General features: G+C 48.3%; 1 protein-coding gene across 1 annotated transcript in view; it reads left to right on the top strand.

The window, feature by feature from the left end:
• Nucleotides 1–19,809, top strand: part of CCDC93 (CCC complex scaffolding subunit CCDC93) — a 31,356-nt gene extending 11,547 nt beyond the window's left edge. Inside the window, exons 3-10 of the mRNA XM_075261704.1 lie at nt 8,874–8,968; nt 11,437–11,548; nt 11,703–11,801; nt 15,078–15,134; nt 15,380–15,480; nt 15,564–15,581; nt 16,349–16,385; nt 19,663–19,809. Of these exons, the coding sequence (XP_075117805.1) occupies nt 8,874–8,968; nt 11,437–11,548; nt 11,703–11,801; nt 15,078–15,134; nt 15,380–15,480; nt 15,564–15,581; nt 16,349–16,385; nt 19,663–19,809 (666 nt within the window). The remainder of the gene's footprint in view (nt 1–8,873; nt 8,969–11,436; nt 11,549–11,702; nt 11,802–15,077; nt 15,135–15,379; nt 15,481–15,563; nt 15,582–16,348; nt 16,386–19,662) is intronic.
• The last annotated feature ends 228 nt before the right edge of the window (nt 19,810–20,037 follow it).

Below are 20,037 nucleotides of genomic sequence, written 5' to 3' on the forward strand. Positions count from 1 at the left end.
GGAGTTATGATGTCATCCTGTCATGTGACCTGTCCTTTGCTGCAGGAGTTATGATGTCATCCTGTCATGTGACCTGTCCTGTAGGAGTTATGATGTCATTCTGTCATGTGACCTGTCCTGTAGGAGTTATGATGTCATCCTGTCATGTGACCTGTCCTGTAGGAGTTATGATGTCATTCTGTCATGTGACCTGTCCTGTAGGAGTTATGATGTCATCCTGTCATGTGACGTGTCCTGCAGGAGTTATGATGTCATCCTGTCATGTGACCTGTCCTGTCCTGTAGGAGTTATGATGTCATCCTGTCATGTGACCTGTCCTGTAGGAGTTATGATGTCATCCTGTCATGTGACCTGTCCTGCAGGAGTTATGATGTCATCCTGTCATGTGACCTGTGCTGTAGGAGTTATGATGTCATCCTGTCATGTGACCTGTCCTGTAGGAGTTATGATCTCATCCTGTCATGTGACCTGTCCTGTAGGAGTTATGATGTCATCCTGTCATGTGACCTGTCCTGTAGGAGTTATGATGTCATCCTGTCATGTGACCTGTCCTGTAGGAGTTATGATGTCATCCTGTCATGTGACCTGTGCTGTAGGAGTTATGATGTCATCCTGTCATGTGACCTGTCCTGTAGGAGTTATGATGTCATCCTGTCATGTGACCTGTGCTGTAGGAGTTATGATGTCATCCTGTCATGTGACCTGTCCTGTAGGAGTTATGATGTCATCCTGTCATGTGACCTGTCCTGTCCTGCAGGAGTTATGATGTCATCCTATCATCTGACCTGTCCTGTAGGAGTTATGATGTCATCCTGTCATGTGTCCTGTCCTGTAGGAGTTATGATGTCATCCTGTCATGTGACCTGTGCTGCAGGAGTTATGATGTCATCCTGTCATGTGACCTGTCCTGTCCTGCAGGAGTTATGATGTCATCCTATCATCTGACCTGTCCTGTAGGAGTTATGATGTCATCCTGTCATGTGTCCTGTCCTGTAGGAGTTATGATGTCATCCTGTCATGTGACCTGTGCTGCAGGAGTTATGATGTCATCCTGTCATGTGACCTGTCCTGTCCTGTAGGAGTTATGATGTCATCCTGTCATGTGTCCTGTCCTGTAGGAGTTATGATGTCATCCTGTCATGTGACCTGTCCTGTAGGGCTAGTTCACACGGGGACATGGACGCTGATTTTGACAGCGGATTTCGCGGCCAAATCAGCGTCCATACAATGTATCCCTATGTGAACTGCTCGCTTTTTTTTTTTCTGCTAGCTCGCTAGCAGAAAAAGAAGCGACATGACCTATCTTTCGGGCGGAAGCCGCTCGCGATGAGCCGCGGCTTCCGCCCAGCCGCAGCGCCCTCCATGTCGGCTCATTCATTTGAGCCGAGAGCGGAGGTGAAAGCCGCGACCACGATGGTCGCGGCGGGAGCAGTTCACATAGTGTGGACATTATATGGACGCTGATTTGGCCGCAAAATCTGCTGTCAAAATCAGCGTCCATGTCCCCGTGTGAATTAGCCCTAATGATGTCATCCTGTCATGTGACCTGTCCTGTGCTGCAGGAGTTATGATGTCATCCAGTCATGTGACCTGTCCTGTGCTGCAGGCTGCTCCCTACTTACCCCTGCTGCCCCTTTCTGCACAGACCTGCAGGCTATCTGCCCCTCCCTACTTACCCCTGCTGCCCCTCTCTGCACAGACCTGCAGGCTATCTGCCCCTCCCTACTTACCCCTGCTGCCCCTTTCTGCACAGACCTGCAGGCTATCTGCCCCTCCCTACTTACCCCTGCTGCCCCTCTCCTGGTGACATCTCCTAATCCGGGACCACCCAGCAAATCCCTACTGTCAGCTCTACCCACACAAGGGGTGTCAGCGCACAGACCCCCTAAATCTTCCACCCCTCTCACCCGCTGCTGCCCTCTCCGGTGCAGTATGGAACGCCGCTCCGCACACCGTAGACTTCTCTCCATCCACCACCTCTTCATTTCTAATGAATTTACATTTCTTGGTATCACAGACACATGGCTGACCTCTCAGACACCCCCTTCCCCGCTGCCCTCTCCTATGGGGGTCTGCATTTCTCACCCCCACCCCAACAATAACCCTGGAGGAAGTGTAGGCCCCTCCTGTCTGACAATTACTCCTTCACCCCAATCCCCCCGCTCCTCACCCCTCTGCTCCTATCTACTCACCCTCCTACCAGGACCCAGAAGGGGGGAGCGGGCCCAGGAACCCCAACAAATACCACTATCATTATACATGGGGGTCCCTGGAGTATCATAATCGGAGCCTCGGGGGAGGGAGCGTGCTGAGAATTGGGGGGCTGCTCAGGGCTCTCATTCTCTTCCATAGAAGTGACAAAGATGGACGAAGTCTGGTCCTCCGGCGTCTGCTGCGAGACATTGTGTGACACGAACACAACACCCGCGGTACAAAGAGAGACCAGAAGATGATTCCACATACAGGAGATGATTGCACATACAGGAGATGATTGCACATACAGGAGATGATTGCACATACAGAAGATGATTGCACATACAGAAGATGATTGCACATACAGGAGATGATTGCACATACAGGAGATGATTGCACATACAGGAGATGATTGCACATACAGAAGATGATTGCACATACAGAAGATGATTGCACATACAGAAGATGATTGCACATACAGAAGATGATTGCACATACAGGAGATGATTGCACATACAGGAGATGATTGCACATACAGGAGATGATTGCACATACAGGAGATGATTGCACATACAGGAGATGATTGCACATACAGAAGATAATTGCACATACAGGAGATGATTCCACATACAGGAGATGATTGCAGATACAGAAGATGATTGCACATACAGAAGATAATTGCACATACAGGAGATGATTCCACATACATAAGATGATTGCACATACAGGAGATGATTGCACATACAGAAGATGATTGATTGCACATACAGGAGATGATTGCACATATAGAAGATGATTGCACATACAGGAGATGATTGCACATACAGGAGATGATTGCACATACAGAAGATGATTGCACATACAGAAGATGATTGCACATACAGGAGATGATTGCACATACAGGAGATGATTGATTGCACATACAGGAGATGATTGCACATACAGAAGATGATTGCACATACAGGAGATGATTGCACATACAGGAGATGATTGCACATACAGGAGATGATTGCACATACAGGAGATGATTCCACATACAGGAGATGATTGCACATACAGAAGATGATTGCACATACAGGAGATGATTGCACATACAGGAGATGATTGCAGATACAGAAGATGATTGCACATACAGGAGATGATTCCACATACAGAAGATGATTGATTGCACATACAGGAGATGATTGCACATACAGGAGATGATTGCACATACAGAAGATGATTGCACATACAGGAGATGATTGCACATACAGGAGATGATTGCACATACAGGAGATGATTGCACATACAGGAGATGATTGCACATACAGGAGATGATTGCACATACAGGAGATGATTGCAGATACAGAAGATGATTGCACATACAGAAGATAATTGCACATACAGGAGATGATTCCACATACATAAGATGATTGCACATACAGGAGATGATTGCACATACAGAAGATGATTGATTGCACATACAGGAGATGATTGCACATATAGAAGATGATTGCACATACAGGAGATGATTGCACATACAGAAGATGATTGCACATACAGAAGATGATTGCACATACAGGAGATGATTGCACATACAGGAGATGATTGATTGCACATACAGAAGATGATTGCACACACAGGAGATGATTGCACATACAGGAGATGATTGCACATACAGGAGATGATTGCACATACAGGAGATGATTCCACATACAGGAGATGATTGCACATACAGGAGATGATTGCACATACAGAAGATGATTGCACATACAGGAGATGATTGCACATACAGGAGATGATTGCAGATACAGAAGATGATTGCACATACAGGAGATGATTCCACATACAGAAGATGATTGATTGCACATACAGGAGATGATTGCACATACAGGAGATGATTGCACATACAGGAGATGATTGCACATACAGAAGATGATTGCACATACAGGAGATGATTGCACATACAGGAGATGATTGCAGATACAGGAGATGATTGCAGATACAGAAGATGATTGCACATACAGGAGATGATTGCACATACAGGAGATGATTGCACATACAGGAGATGATTGCAGATACAGAAGATGATTGCAGATACAGGAGATGATTGCAGATACAGGAGATGATTCCACATACAGGAGATAATTGCACATACAGGAGATGATTGCACATACAGGAGATGATTGCAGATACAGGAGATGATTGCACATACAGGAGATGATTGCAGATACAGAAGATGATTGCACATACAGGAGATGATTGCACATACAGGAGATGATTGCAGATACAGGAGATGATTCCACATACAGGAGATAATTGCACATACAGGAGATGATTGCACATACAGGAGATGATTGCACATACAGGAGATGATTGCACATACAGGAGATGATTGCAGATACAGGAGATGATTGCACATACAGGAGATGATTGCACATACAGGAGATGATTGCACATACAGGAGATGATTCCACATACAGGAGATGATTGCACATACAGGAGATGATTGCACATACAGGAGATGATTGCACATACAGGAGATGATTCCACATACAGGAGATGATTGCACATACAGAAGATGATTGCACATACAGGAGATGAATGCACATAGTCATTCCCTCAATGAAGGTCCAAAAATATCATCAATACAAATAAAGCAAGAAAAAATAACTGGAGAGCCCAAAGTACAGATCATATAAACCTCCCAGTATCTTGTCCTCCAGCCTCCCGGTATCTCGGCCTCCAGCCTCCCGGTATCTCGGCCTCCAGCCTCCCGGTATCTTGGCCTCCAGCCTCCCGGTATCTTGGCCTCCAGCCTCCCGGTATCTTGGCCTCCAGCCTCCCGGTATCTTGGCCTCCAGCCTCCCGGTATCTTGTACCTTTATCTACTTTGGGCTCTCCAGTCACTTTTTGTTGGTTTGATTGTGTGACACTAGTAGAATGTAACCTCAGTTTTTATTTTTTGGGGGTGGGGCGTCTTTGTGCAGTCCACCTCAGGCAGTAATGAAGCTAGAGTCACCCCTGCCTCCAACTGGCCATCATATACCGACCACCTCACCACCTGGCTCACACACTTCCTATCCACAGACACCCCCGCCATCATCATGGGGGATTTCAACATCCCCATTTACACAGACCCCCCCACCTCCTGTCCCTCACTGCCTCCTCTGGCCTCTCCTAATGGTCCTCCTCTGCTCCCCACATAAGGGGGGCACACTAGACCTCATATTCACCCCTCTACCCAACTGCTCTACCCCCGACAACCCCTCTACCCAACTACTCGCTGCTCCCCATCCCTGACCTATTTCTCCACCGTCACTGACGAAAAACTCTCCTCCCTAATCTCTAAATCCCACCTCACCTCCTGCGCGCTCGACCCGATTCAATCACATTTCATCCCCAAACTCGCTGAAGTCATTACTCCAGCCCTAACTCATCTCTTCAACCTATCCCTAACCAATGGATCCTTCCCCTCAGCCTTCAAACACACCACTGTCACTCCTATACTTAAGAAACCGTCCCTGGACCCGTCCTCTCCAGCCAACTATCGTCCCATCTCACTGCTCCCGTTCGCCTCAAAACTTCTTGAGCAGCACGTCCTCTCCGAACTCTCCTCCTATCTCTCCTCCAACCTGCTCTGTGACAGACTTCAGTCAGGCTTCAGACCCCGGCACTCCACTGACACTGCCCTAACAAAAGTCACCAATGACCTGCTAACTGCCAAAGCCAAGCGCCATTACTCTGTCCTCCTCCTCCTCGACCTCTCCTCTGTCCTCCTCCTCCTCCTTGTCCTCTTCTCTGTCCTCCTCCTCCTCCCTGACCTCTCCTCTGTCCTTCTCCTCCTCCTTGACCTCTCCTCTGTCCTCCTCCTCCTCCTTGTCCTCTTCTCTGTCCTCCTCCTCCTCCCTGACCTCTCCTCTGTCCTCCTCCTCCTTGACCTCTCCTCTGTCCTCCTCCTTGTCCTCTCCTCTGTCCTCCTCCTCCTTGACCTCTCCTCTGTCCTCCTCCTCCTTGTCCTCTCCTCTGTCCTCCTCCTCCTTGTCCTCTCCTCTGTCCTCCTCCTCCTTGTCCTCTCCTCTGTCCTCCTCCTCCTCCTTGACCTCTCCTCTGTCCTCCTCCTCCTTGTCCTCTCCTCTGTCCTCCTCCTCCTTGACCTCTCCTCTGTCCTCCTCCTCCTCCTCCCTGACCTCTCCTCTGTCCTCCTCCTCCTCCTTGTCCTCTCCTCTGTCCTCCTCCTCCTCCTTGTCCTCTCCTCTGTCCTCCTCCTTGTCCTCTTCTCTGTCCTCCTCCTCCTCCCTGACCTCTCCTCTGTCCTCCTCCTCCTTGTCCTCTTCTCTGTCCTCCTCCTCCTCCCTGACCTCTCCTCTGTCCTCCTCCTCCTTGACCTCTCCTCTGTCCTCCTCCTTGTCCTCTCCTCTGTCCTCCTCCTCCTTGACCTCTCCTCTGTCCTCCTCCTCCTTGACCTCTCCTCTGTCCTCCTCCTTGTCCTCTCCTCTGTCCTCCTCCTCCTTGACCTCTCCTCTGTCCTCCTCCTCCTCCTTGACCTCTCCTCTGTCCTCCTCCTCCTTGTCCTCTCCTCTGTCCTCCTCCTCCTTGTCCTCTCCTCTGTCCTCCTCCTCCTTGACCTCTCCTCTGTCCTCCTCCTCCTTGACCTCTCCTCTGTCCTCCTCCTTGTCCTCTCCTCTGTCCTCCTCCTCCTTGACCTCTTCTCTGTCCTCCTCCTCCTCCTTGACCTCTCCTCTGTCCTCCTCCTCCTTGTCCTCTCCTCTGTCCTCCTCCTCCTTGTCCTCTCCTCTGTCCTCCTCCTCCTTGTCCTCTCCTCTGTCCTCCTCCTCCTTGTCCTCTCCTCTGTCCTCCTCCTCCTTGACCTCTTCTCTGTCCTCCTCCTCCTCCTTGACCTCTCCTCTGTCCTCCTCCTCCTCCTTGATCTCTCCTCTGTCCTCCTCCTCCTCCTTGATCTCTCCTCTGTTCTCCTCCTCCTTGTCCTCTCCTCTGTCCTCCTCTTCCTTGACCTCTCCTCTGTCCTCCTCCTCCTTGTCCTCTCCTCTGTCCTCCTCCTCGACCTCTCCTCTGTCCTCCTCCTCGTCCTCTCCTCTGTCCTCCTCCTCCTTGTCCTCTCCTCTGTCCTCCTCCTCCTTGTCCTCTCCTCTGTCCTCCTCCTCCTTGTCCTCTCCTCTGTCCTCCTCCTCCTTGACCTCTTCTCTGTCCTCCTCCTCCTCCTTGACCTCTCCTCTGTCCTCCTCTTCCTTGACCTCTCCTCTGTCCTCCTCCTCCTTGTCCTCTCCTCTGTCCTCCTCCTCCTTGTCCTCTCCTCTGTCCTCCTCCTCCTTGTCCTCTCCTCTGTCCTCCTCCTCCTTGTCCTCTCCTCTGTCCTCCTCCTCCTTGTCCTCTCCTCTGTCCTCCTCCTCCTTGACCTCTCCTCTGTCCTCCTCCTCCTTGACCTCTCCTCTGTCCTCCTCCTCCTTGACCTCTTCTCTGTCCTCCTCCTCCTCCTTGACCTCTCCTCTGTCCTCCTCTTCCTTGACCTCTCCTCTGTCCTCCTCCTCCTTGTCCTCTCCTCTGTCCTCCTCCTCCTTGTCCTCTCCTCTGTCCTCCTCCTCCTTGTCCTCTCCTCTGTCCTCCTCCTCCTTGTCCTCTCCTCTGTCCTCCTCCTCCTTGACCTCTCCTCTGTCCTCCTCCTCCTCCTTGATCTCTCCTCTGTCCTCCTCCTCCTTGACCTCTCCTCTGTCCTCCTCCTCCTTGTCCTCTCCTCTGTCCTCCTCTTCCTTGTCCTCTCCTCTGTCCTCCTCCTCCTTGTCCTCTCCTCTGTCCTCCTCTTCCTTGACCTCTCCTCTGTCCTCCTCCTTGTCCTCTCCTCTGTCCTCCTCCTCCTTGACCTCTCCTCTGTCCTCCTCCTCCTTGTCCTCTCCTCTGTCCTCCTCCTCCTTGTCCTCTCCTCTGTCCTCCTCCTCCTTGTCCTCTCCTCTGTCCTCCTCCTCCTTGTCCTCTCCTCTGTCCTCCTCCTCCTTGTCCTCTCCTCTGTCCTCCTCCTCCTTGTCCTCTCCTCTGTCCTCCTCCTCCTTGACCTCTTCTCTGTCCTCCTCCTCCTCCTTGACCTCTCCTCTGTCCTCCTCCTCCTTGTCCTCTCCTCTGTCCTCCTCCTCCTTGTCCTCTCCTCTGTCCTCCTCCTCCTTGTCCTCTCCTCTGTCCTCCTCCTCCTTGTCCTCTCCTCTGTCCTCCTCCTCCTTGACCTCTTCTCTGTCCTCCTCCTCCTCCTTGACCTCTCCTCTGTCCTCCTCCTCCTTGTCCTCTCCTCTGTCCTCCTCTTCCTTGACCTCTCCTCTGTCCTCCTCCTCCTTGTCCTCTCCTCTGTCCTCCTCCTCCTTGACCTCTCCTCTGTCCTCCTCCTCCTTGACCTCTCCTCTGTCCTCCTCCTCCTTGACCTCTTCTCTGTCCTCCTCCTCCTTGACCTCTTCTCTGTCCTCCTCCTCCTTGACCTCTCCTCTGTCCTCCTCCTCCTTGTCCTCTCCTCTGTCCTCCTCTTCCTTGACCTCTCCTCTGTCCTCCTCCTCCTTGTCCTCTCCTCTGTCCTCCTCCTCCTTGACCTCTCCTCTGTCCTCCTCCTCCTTGTCCTCTCCTCTGTCCTCCTCCTCCTCCTTGTCCTCTCCTCTGTCCTTCTCCTGTAATAATTTGACCTTTCTCCTGTGTCCCTCTTGCAGGTAGTCGGCGGGATGACTTGGTGCATCACTACATGTAACTTTGATATTGACGTGGATCTTCTCTTCCAGGAGAACTCCACCATTGGGCAGAAGATGTGAGTATATCCAATGATATCACTGGGGGTGGGGCTGTACCTGCTGTAAAGTTTGCTGTGAGGGGGATTATTTTGGAATCAGGCCGGTCTGTCACCTCTGCTCTGTACACCCCAGAGAGTCCCTGCACCAGCCGGTCTGTCACCTCTGCTCTAGTACACCCCAGAGAGTCCCTGCACCGGCCGGTCTGTCACCTCTGCTCTAGTACACCCCAGAGAGTCCCTGCACTGTCCGGTCTGTCACCTCTGCTCTAGTACACCCCAGACAGTCCCTGCACCAGCCGGTCTGTCACCTCTGCTCTAGTACACCCCAGAGAGTCCCTGCACCGGCCAGTCTGTCACCTCTGCTCTAGTACACCCCAGAGAGTCCCTGCACCGGCCAGTCTGTCACCTCTGCTCTAGTACACCCCAGAGAGTCCCTGCACCGGCCAGTCTGTCACCTCTGCTCTAGGACACCCCAGAGAGTCCCAGCACTGTCCGGTCTGTCACCTCTGCTCTAGTACACCCCAGAGAGTCCCTGCACTGTCCGGTCTGTCACCTCTGCTCTAGGACACCCCAGAGAGTCCCTGCACCGGCCGGTCTGTCACCTCTGCTCTAGGACACCCCAGAGAGTCCCAGCACTGGCCGGTCTGTCACCTCTGCTCTAGGACACCCCAGAGAGTCCCTGCACCGGCCGGTCTGTCACCTCTGCTCTAGTACACTCCAGAGAGTCCCTGCACTGGCCGGTCTGTCACCTCTGCTCTAGTACACCCCAGAGAGTCCCTGCACTGTCCGGTCTGTCACCTCTGCTCTAGTACACTCCAGAGAGTCCCTGCACTGGCCGGTCTGTCACCTCTGCTCTAGTACACCCCAGAGAGTCCCTGCACTGTCCGGTCTGTCACCTCTGCTCTAGTACACCCCAGAGAGTCCCTGCACTGGCCGGTCTGTCACCTCTGCTCTAGTACACCCCAGAGAGTCCCTGCACTGTCCGGTCTGTCACCTCTGCTCTAGTACACCCCAGAGAGTCCCAGCACTGGCCGGTCTGTCACCTCTGCTCTAGTACACCCCAGAGAGTCCCTGCACCAGCCTGTCTGTCACCACTGCTCTAGTACACCCCAGAGAGTCCCAGCACTGTCCGGTCTGTCACCTCTGCTCTAGGACACCCCAGAGAGTCCCTGCACTGTCCGGTCTGTCACCTCTGCTCTAGTACACCCCAGAGAGTCCCAGCACTGGCCGGTCTGTCACCTCTGCTCTAGTACACCCCAGAGAGTCCCTGCACTGTCCGGTCTGTCACCTCTGCTCTAGTACACCCCAGAGAGTCCCTGCACCAGCCGGTCTGTCACCCCTGCTCTAGTACACCCCAGAGAGTCCCAGCACTGGCCGGTCTGTCACCTCTGCTCTAGTACACCCCAGAGAGTCCCTGCACTGTCCGGTCTGTCACCACTGCTCTAGTACACCCCAGAGAGTCCCTGCACCAGCCGGTCTGTCACCTCTGCTCTAGGACACCCCAGAGAGTCCCTGCACTGTCCGGTCTGTCACCACTGCTCTAGTACACCCCAGAGAGTCCCTGCACCAGCCGGTCTGTCACCTCTGCTCTAGTACACCCCAGAGAGTCCCTGCACTGTCCGGTCTGTCACCTCTGCTCTAGTACACCCCAGAGAGTCCCTGCACCAGCCGGTCTGTCACCCCTGCTCTAGTACACCCCAGAGAGTCCCAGCACTGGCCGGTCTGTCACCTCTGCTCTAGTACACCCCAGAGAGTCCCTGCACTGTCCGGTCTGTCACCACTGCTCTAGTACACCCCAGAGAGTCCCTGCACCAGCCGGTCTGTCACCTCTGCTCTAGGACACCCCAGAGAGTCCCTGCACTGTCCGGTCTGTCACCACTGCTCTAGTACACCCCAGAGAGTCCCTGCACCAGCCGGTCTGTCACCTCTGCTCTAGTACACCCCAGAGAGTCCCTGCACTGTCCGGTCTGTCACCTCTGCTCTAGTACACCCCAGAGAGTCCCTGCACCAGCCGGTCTGTCACCCCTGCTCTAGTACACTCCAGAGAGTCCCTGCACTGTCCGGTCTGTCACCTCTGCTCTAGGACACCCCAGAGAGTCCCTGCACTGTCCGGTCTGTCACCTCTGCTCTAGTACACCCCAGAGAGTCCCTGCACCAGCCGGTCTGTCACCCCTGCTCTAGTACACCCCAGAGAGTCCCTGCATCGGCCAGTCTGTCTCTTCCTCTCACTGGTAATGGTGAGGTTGCTGTCTACCTGTGTTCCTATAGTTGGGCTGTTCCTGGGCGAGACGCGGACCCAGTTCTGAGTTTTGAGCTTTCAGCCAGTGCCATCCTGTGACTGTTGCAGCTGCTTTGGTGGTAACTGCAGGAGCTTCCCCTTTTGTTCTACATCACAGGGATTTGCTTGAGGATCTCAGACGGCCGATGGATAGAGCGGCTGTTACATGTTTTCGCAGTACCTTAATCTCCACCTTTTGTCATTTCAGAGCGTTAACTGAGAAGATTGTGTCCGTTTTACCAAAAATGAAATGTCCGCACCGTCTGGAGCCGCATCAGATCCAAGGTCTGGACTTCATCCACATCTTCCCTGTCATTCAGGTAACAAGCTGCAGGGGGCGACAACAGCGCGGTCGGTATTGGGGTCATTGGGCCTTTACTCGAGGAGCAGGGGCTGCTGTGAGCATGCTCTGAGTGCGGGCGTCCGCCCGTCACGACTTCGGGTATTGGCTAACTCTTATCATGTTCCTGGCAGTGGCTGGTGAAACGCGCCATCGAGACGCGGCAGGAGATGGGGGATTACATCCGCTCGTATTCCGTGTCTCAGTTCCAGAAAGATCACAGCCTTCCTGAGGTGAGTGTCGAGGAGGGGTCCTGGTGGTCCGGGCGGTGGTCACATGATCAGAGGATGGTGCCACTTCTGATTTTGGGGATGGAGAATTTTCTAGTGTTTTGGGACCAACTAAAAATCTACGTGTATGGTGCCCCCTATAGAAAGAGTACTGGGGGACGGAGCTGCCCTGGAACGTATACAACAGATCATATATATTACACTAACCATACAGGGAGTCTTCTCCACCAGTACACCCTCAGGGGGCCTGTACAGTGTTGGCCAAAAGTATTGGCCCCCCTGCAGTTCTGTCAGATAATCCTCGTGTTCTTCCAGATAATGATTGCAATCACAAATTCTTTGGTATTTTTATCTTCATTTAATTTGTCTTCAATGGAAAACCACAAAAAGAATTGTCAAAAAGCCAAATTGGATCTAATTCCACAGCAAACATAAAAAGGGGTGGACAAAAGTATTGGCACTGTTTGAAATATCATGTGATGCTTCTGTAATTTGTGTAATTACCAGCACCTGTTACTTACCTGAGGCACCTAACAGGTGGTGGCAATAACTAAATCACACTTGCAGCCAGGTGAAATGGATTAAAGTTGACTCCACCTCTGTCCTGTGTCCTTGTGTGACCACATTGAGCATGGAGAAAAGAAAGAAGACCAAAGAACTGTCTGAGGACTTGAGAAGCAAAATTGTGAGGAAGCCTGAGCAATCTCAAGGCTACAAATCCATCTCCAAAGCCCTGAATGTTCCTGTGTCTACCGTGCGCAGTGTCAGTAAGAAGTGTAAAGCCCATGGCCCTGTGGCTAACCTCCCTAGATGTGGACGCAAAAGAAACATTGACCAGAGATTTCACCGCAAGATTGTGCGGATGGCGGATAAAGAACCTCGACTAACATCCAAACAAGTCCAAGCTGCCCTGCAGTCCGAGGGTACAACAGTGTCACCCTGTACTATCCAGCGTCAGCGTCTGAATGAGAAGGGACTGTATGGTAGGAGACCCAGAAAGACCCCACTTCTTACCCACAGACAGAAGCCAGGCTGGAGTTTGCCAAAACTTACCTGAGAAAGCCAAAACCGTTCTGGAAGAATGTTCTCTGGTCAGAGGAGACAAAAGTAGGAGAAGGCCTCAACATAGAGATTACAGGAAAAAAGAGAAGACGCCCCCTACAGTCAGACATGGCGGAGGGCCCTGATGGTTTGGGGTTGCTTTGCTGCCTCTGGCACTGGACTGCTTGACCGTGTGCATGGCATTATGAAGTCTGAAGACGACCAACACATTGTGCAGCATCATGTAGGGCCCAGTGTGAGAAAGCGGGGTCTCCCTCAGAGGTCAGGGGTCTTCCAGCAGGACAAGGACCCAAAACACACTTCAGGTCAGCACTAGAAAATGGTGGTGAGAGAAAGCCCTGGAAACTTGTAAAGTGGCAGCAATGAGTCCAGCCCTGAATCCCATAGAACACCTGTGGGGGAGGGGGAGGAGAGATCTCTTGGTGGCAGTTTGGAGAAGGCCCCCTTCACATCTCAGGAGGGACCTGGAGCAGAGCGCCAAAGAAGAAGGGTCTAAGATTCCAGCAGAGCCTTGTAAGAAACTCATTGCTGGTTAGCGGAAGCGGTTGTGCGCAGTTATTGTGTCTAAAGGTTGTGCTACCAAGTATTAGGCTGAGGGCGCCAATACTTCTGTCCGCACCAGTTCTGGAGTTTTTGTGTAAAATGATCAATGATATGACTTTTTTTTTCATTCTCTTTTGTGTTTTTTCATTGCAAGCAAAATAACTGAAGATATTACCAAAGAGTTTGTGCTGTGTAATCATTATCTGGGAGACAGCGAGGATTATCTGACAGGACTGCAGGGGGCGATACTTATACTGTATATACCCTGTGTCACTTATATACTATATAAGAGTCTGTGCTGTGTAATCATTATCTGGGGGACAGCGAGGATTATCTGACAGGACTGCAGGGGGCGATACTTATACTGTATATACCCTGTGTCACTTATATACTATATAAGAGTCTGTGCTGTGTAATCATTATCTGGGGGACGGCGAGGATTATCTGACAGGACTGCAGGGGGCGATACTTATACTGTATATACCCTGTGTCACTTATATACTATATAAGAGTCTGTGCTGTGTAATCATTATCTGGAGACACCGGGGATTATCTGACAGGACTGCAGGGGGCGATACTTATACTGTATATACCCTGTGTCACTTATATACTATATAAGAGTCTGTGCTGTGTAATCATTATCTGGGGGACAGCGAGGATTATCTGACAGGACTGTAGGGGGCGATACTTATACTGTATATACCCTGTGTCACTTATATACTATATAAGAGTCTGTGCTGTGTAATCATTATATGGGGGACACCGAGGATTATCTGACAGGACTGCAGGGGGCGATACTTATACTGTATATACCCTGTGTCACTTATATACTATATAAGAGTCTGTGCTGTGTAAACATTATCTGGGGGACAGCGAGGATTATCTGACAGGACTGCAGGGGGCGATACTTATACTGTATATACCCTGTGTCACTTATATACTATATAAGAGTCTGTGCTGTGTAATCATTATCTGGGGACAGCGAGGATTATCTGACAGGACTGCAGGGGGCGATACTTATACTGTATATACCCTGTGTCACTTATATACTATATAAGAGTCTGTGCTGTGTAATCATTATCTGGGGACAGCGAGGATTATCTGACAGGACTGCAGGGGGCGATACTTATACTGTATATACCCTGTGTCACTTATATACTATATAAGAGTCTGTGCTGTGTAATCATTATCTGGGGACACCGAGGATTATCTGACAGGACTGCAGGGGGCGATACTTATACTGTATATACCCTGTGTCACTTATATACTATATACAGAGTCTGTGCTGTGTAATCATTATCTGGAGGACAGCGAGGATTATCTGACAGGACTGCAGGGGGCGATACTTATACTGTATATACCCTGTGTCACTTATATACTATATACAGAGTCTGTGCTGTGTAATCATTATCTGGGGGACACCGAGGATTATCTGACAGGGCTGCAGGGGGCGATACTTATACTGTATATACCCTGTGTCACTTATATACTATATAAGAGTCTGTGCTGTGTAATCATTATCTGGGGACACCGAGGATTATCTGACAGGACTGCAGGGGGGACAAGACTTTTGACCAACACTGTACAGGGCGTCCTCTCCAGCAGTACACCCTCAGTGGGGCCCGTACAGGGCGTCCTCTCCAGCATGTCACAAGTCCTTCTTTATCTTCACAGGACAATGAATTTTTGAGCCGGAGGGAAAAGGCTGTGCAGACCCTTCTGGAGACCTCGGTACGTTTCATTTACATTTCATCTACTTTTGATCCTTTAATGTTTTATTTTGTGAAATCTGATGCCATGGAGGCTGCACTACTGAGACCTCCTGGCTGCACTACTGAGACCTCCTGGCTGCACTACTGAGACCTCCTGGCTGCACTACTGAGACCTCCTGGCTGCACTACTGAGACCTCTTCCAGGAGCAGAAGGGCAGGTGACTACTTTACCAGGCCTCACTCTAACCTCGCTCCCCTCCATAGGATATCTACAAACCCCGCAGGAGATACAAGCGCCAGGATGATGCAGCAGAGCTGACAGACGAGGAGTCGCGGGTTCACTCCACCCTCTTGGAATATGGCAGGTACTGCATCTTTATCATTAGCAGAACAATCTGAAAGGTCATGACCTTTTCTCTTGGGGTTCACATGTTATATTGTATTGTAGAATCTCCCCCCACCAGATGTGAGTCCTGAGCACTGCATGTCGGCCATTTAAATACACATATGTGATGATTGCAGTGTATATATCTGATACCGCACGTGTTGGTGATTGCAGTGTAATATCTGATACCGCACATATGTGATGATTGCAGTGTAGATATCTGATACTGCACATATGAGATGATTGCAGTGTAATATCTGATACCGCACATATGAGATGATTGCAGTGTAATATCTGATACCGCACACTTGTATCTTGATTGCAGTGTATATATCTGATACCGCACATATGTGATGATTGCAGTGTAATATCTGATACCGCACATATGTGATGATTGCAGTGTAATATCTGATACCGCACATGTATGATTGCAGAGTAATATCTGATACCGCACATGTATGATTGCAGTGTATATATCTGATACCGCACGTGTTGGTGATTGCAGTGTAATATCTGATACCGCACATATGAGATGATTGCAGTGTAATATCTGATACCGCACATGTGTGATGATTGCAGTGTAGATATCTGATACCGCACACTTGTATCTTGATTGCAGTGTATATATCTGATACCGCACATATGTGATGATTGCAGTGTAATATCTGATACCGCACATATGTGATGATTGCAGTGTAATATCTGATACCGCACGTGTTGGTGATTGCAGTGTAATATCTGATACCGCACACTTGTATCTTGATTGCTATCTGCTCCATATTATGATGTCTCTTATTATATCATCTTTTCTAATTTGTGCAAACATCTTATATTCTAAATTTTTACAGGAGATATGGAGTCAGCAAAACTGGAAAGATGGAGAAGGTGCGGCCAATACCTGCGAGATAATAGAACTTATACCTGGAGAGTGCTGATGATGTCACTACTGTATAATATCACTGATATCTGATGATGTCACCTCCTGTATAATATCACTGATATCTGATGTCACCGCCTGTATAATATCACTGATATCTGATGTCACCGCCTGTATAATATCACTGATATCTGATGTCACCGCCTGTATAATATCACTGATATCTGATGTCACCTCCTGTATAATATCACTGATATCTGATGATGTCACCTCCTGTATAATATCACTGATATCTGATGATGTCACCTCCTGTATAATATCACTGATATCTGATGATGTCACCTCCTGTATAATATCACTGATATCTGATGATGTCACCTCCTGTATAATATCACTGATATCTGAGGATGTCACCTCCTGTATAATATTACTGATATCCGATGATGTCCCCTCCTGTATAATATCACTGATATCTGATGATGTCACTTCTGTATAATATCACTGATATCTGATGATGTCACTTCTGTATAATATCACTGATATCTGATGATGTCACCTCCTGTATAATATCACTGATATCTGATGATGTCACCTCCTGTATAATATCACTGATATCTGATGATGTCACCTCCTGTATAATATCACTGATATCTGATTATGTCACCTCCTGTATAATATCACTGATATCTGATGTCACCTCCTGTATAATATCACTGATATCTGATTATGTCACCTCCTGTATAATATCACTGATATCTGATGTCCCCTCCTGTATAATATCACTGATATCTGATGTCACCTCCTGTATAATATCACTGATATCTGAGGATGTCACCTCCTGTATAATATTACTGATATCCGATGATGTCACTTCTGTATAATATCACTGATATCTGATGTCACCTCCTGTATAATATCACTGATATCTGATGATGTCACTTCCTGTATAATATCACTGATATCTGATGATGTCACGTCCTGTATAATATCACTGATATCTGATGATGTCACCTCCTGTATAATATCACTGATATCTGATGTCACCTCCTGTATAATATCACTGATATCTGATGTCACCTCCTGTATAATATCACTGATATCTGATGATGTCACTTCCTGTATAATATCACTGATATCTGATGATGTCACTTCCTGTATAATATCACTGATATCTGATGATGTCACCTCCTGTATAATATCACTGATATCTGATGTCACCTCCTGTATAATATCACTGATATCTGATGTCACCTCCTGTATAATATCACTGATATCTGATGATGTCACCTCCTGTATAATATCACTGATATCTGATGATGTCACTTCTGTATAATATCACTGATATCTGATGATGTCACCTCCTGTATAATATCACTGATATCTGATGATGTCACTTCTGTATAATATCACTGATATCTGATGATGTCACCTCCTGTATAATATCACTGATATCTGATGATGTCACCTCCTGTATAATATTACTGATATCTGATGATGTCACTTCCTGTATAATATCACTGATATCTGATGATGTCACCTCCTGTGTAATATCACTGATATCTGATGATGTCACTTCCTGTATAATATCACTGATATCTGATGATGTCCCCTCCTGTATAATATCACTGATATCTGATGATGTCACTTTCTGTATAATATCACTGATATCTGATGTCACCTCCTGTATAATATCACTGATATCTGAGGATGTCACCTCCTGTATAATATTACTGATATCCGATGATGTCACCTCCTGTATAATATCACTGATATCTGATGATGTCACCTCCTGTATAATATCACTGATATCTGATGAGGTCACCTCCTGTATAATATCACTGATATCTGATGATGTCACCGCCTGTATAATATCACTGATATCTGATGATGTCACCTCCTGTATAATATCACTGATATCTGATTATGTCACCTCCTGTATAATATCACTGATATCTGAGGATGTCACCTCCTGTATAATATTACTGATATCCGATGATGTCACCTCCTGTATAATATCACTGATATCTGATGATGTCACCTCCTGTATAATATCACTGATATCTGATGATGTCACCTCCTGTATAATATCACTGATATCTGATGATGTCACTTCCTGTATAATATCACTGATATCTGAGGATGTCACCTCCTGTATAATATTACTGATATCCGATGATGTCACCTCCTGTATAATATCACTGATATCTGATGATGTCACCTCCTGTATAATATCACTGATATCTGATGATGTCACCTCCTGTATAATATCACTGATATCTGATGAGGTCACCTCCTGTATAATATCACTGATATCTGATGTCACCTCCTGTATAATATCACTGATATCTGATGATGTCACCTCCTGTATAATATCACTGATATCTGATGATGTCACTTCCTGTGTAATATCACTGATATCTGATGATGTCACTTCCTGTATAATATCACTGATATCTGATGATGTCACTTCTTGTATAATATCACTGCTATCTGATGATGTCACCTCCTGTATAATATCACTGATATCTGATGATGTCACCTCCTGTATAATATCACTGATATCTGATGATGTCACTTCCTGTATAATATCACTGATATCTGATGATGTCACCTCCTGTATAATATCACTGATATCTGATGATGTCACCTCCTGTATAATATCACTAATATCTGATGTCACCTCCTGTATAATATCACTGATATCTGATGATGTCACTTCCTGTATAATATCACTGATATCTGATGATGTCACTTCCTGTATAATATCACTGATATCTGATGGTCACTTCCTGTATAATATCACTGATATCTGATGATGTCACCTCCTGTATAATATCACTGATATCTGATGATGTCACTTCCTGTATAATATCACTGATATCTGATGATGTCACTTCCTGTATAATATCACTGATATCTGATGATGTCACTTCCTGTATAATATCACTGATATCTGATGATGTCACTACTGTATAATATCACTGATATCTGATGATGTCACTTCCTGTATAATATCACTGATATCTGATGATGTCACCTCCTGTATAATATCACTGATATCTGATGATGTCACTTCCTGTATAATATCACTGATATCTGATGATGTCACCGCCTGTATAATATCACTGATATCTGATGATGTCACCTCCTGTATAATATCACTGATATCTGATGATGTCACTTCCTGTATAATATCACTGATATCCGGAGATCGGTGATGTCACTGCTCCTGTATCTATCCTGCCTGGTGGTGGTTGTGACTGTTTCGCCATTCTCGTTTCGCAGTGGGAGGATCAGAAGTTTCCTGTCACTTCAGGATTGGTTAAAGGAGATTTAAAGGAAGAGGAAGAGCTGCAGGAGCAGGAGGAAGTGAGTGACAACGTCACAGGAAGCAGCAGCCACAGTGACTGGTGGCGCCATTCACCAGAGTAGGAAGTGGGGGGTATCTGGAGAGCACTGATGATGTCACTTCCTGTATAATATCACTGATTAAGTTGGCGAGTATCCATTTTGGGTGGGGACAGTTGGTGGGGCAAGGGACAGTTTTTGGTGTCTGGGGTTGGGGTATCGGGGTGGGGAGGGTATAGTTGTTGGTGTTTTGGGATATTGGGGTGGGGAAGGGGCAGTTGGTGTCAGGGTATCTGGGTGGTGGAGGGGATA

This window comes from Leptodactylus fuscus, unplaced genomic scaffold (assembly GCF_031893055.1).
Source record: "Leptodactylus fuscus isolate aLepFus1 unplaced genomic scaffold, aLepFus1.hap2 HAP2_SCAFFOLD_298, whole genome shotgun sequence".
In the NCBI taxonomy this organism is placed as follows: domain Eukaryota; kingdom Metazoa; phylum Chordata; class Amphibia; order Anura; family Leptodactylidae; genus Leptodactylus; species Leptodactylus fuscus.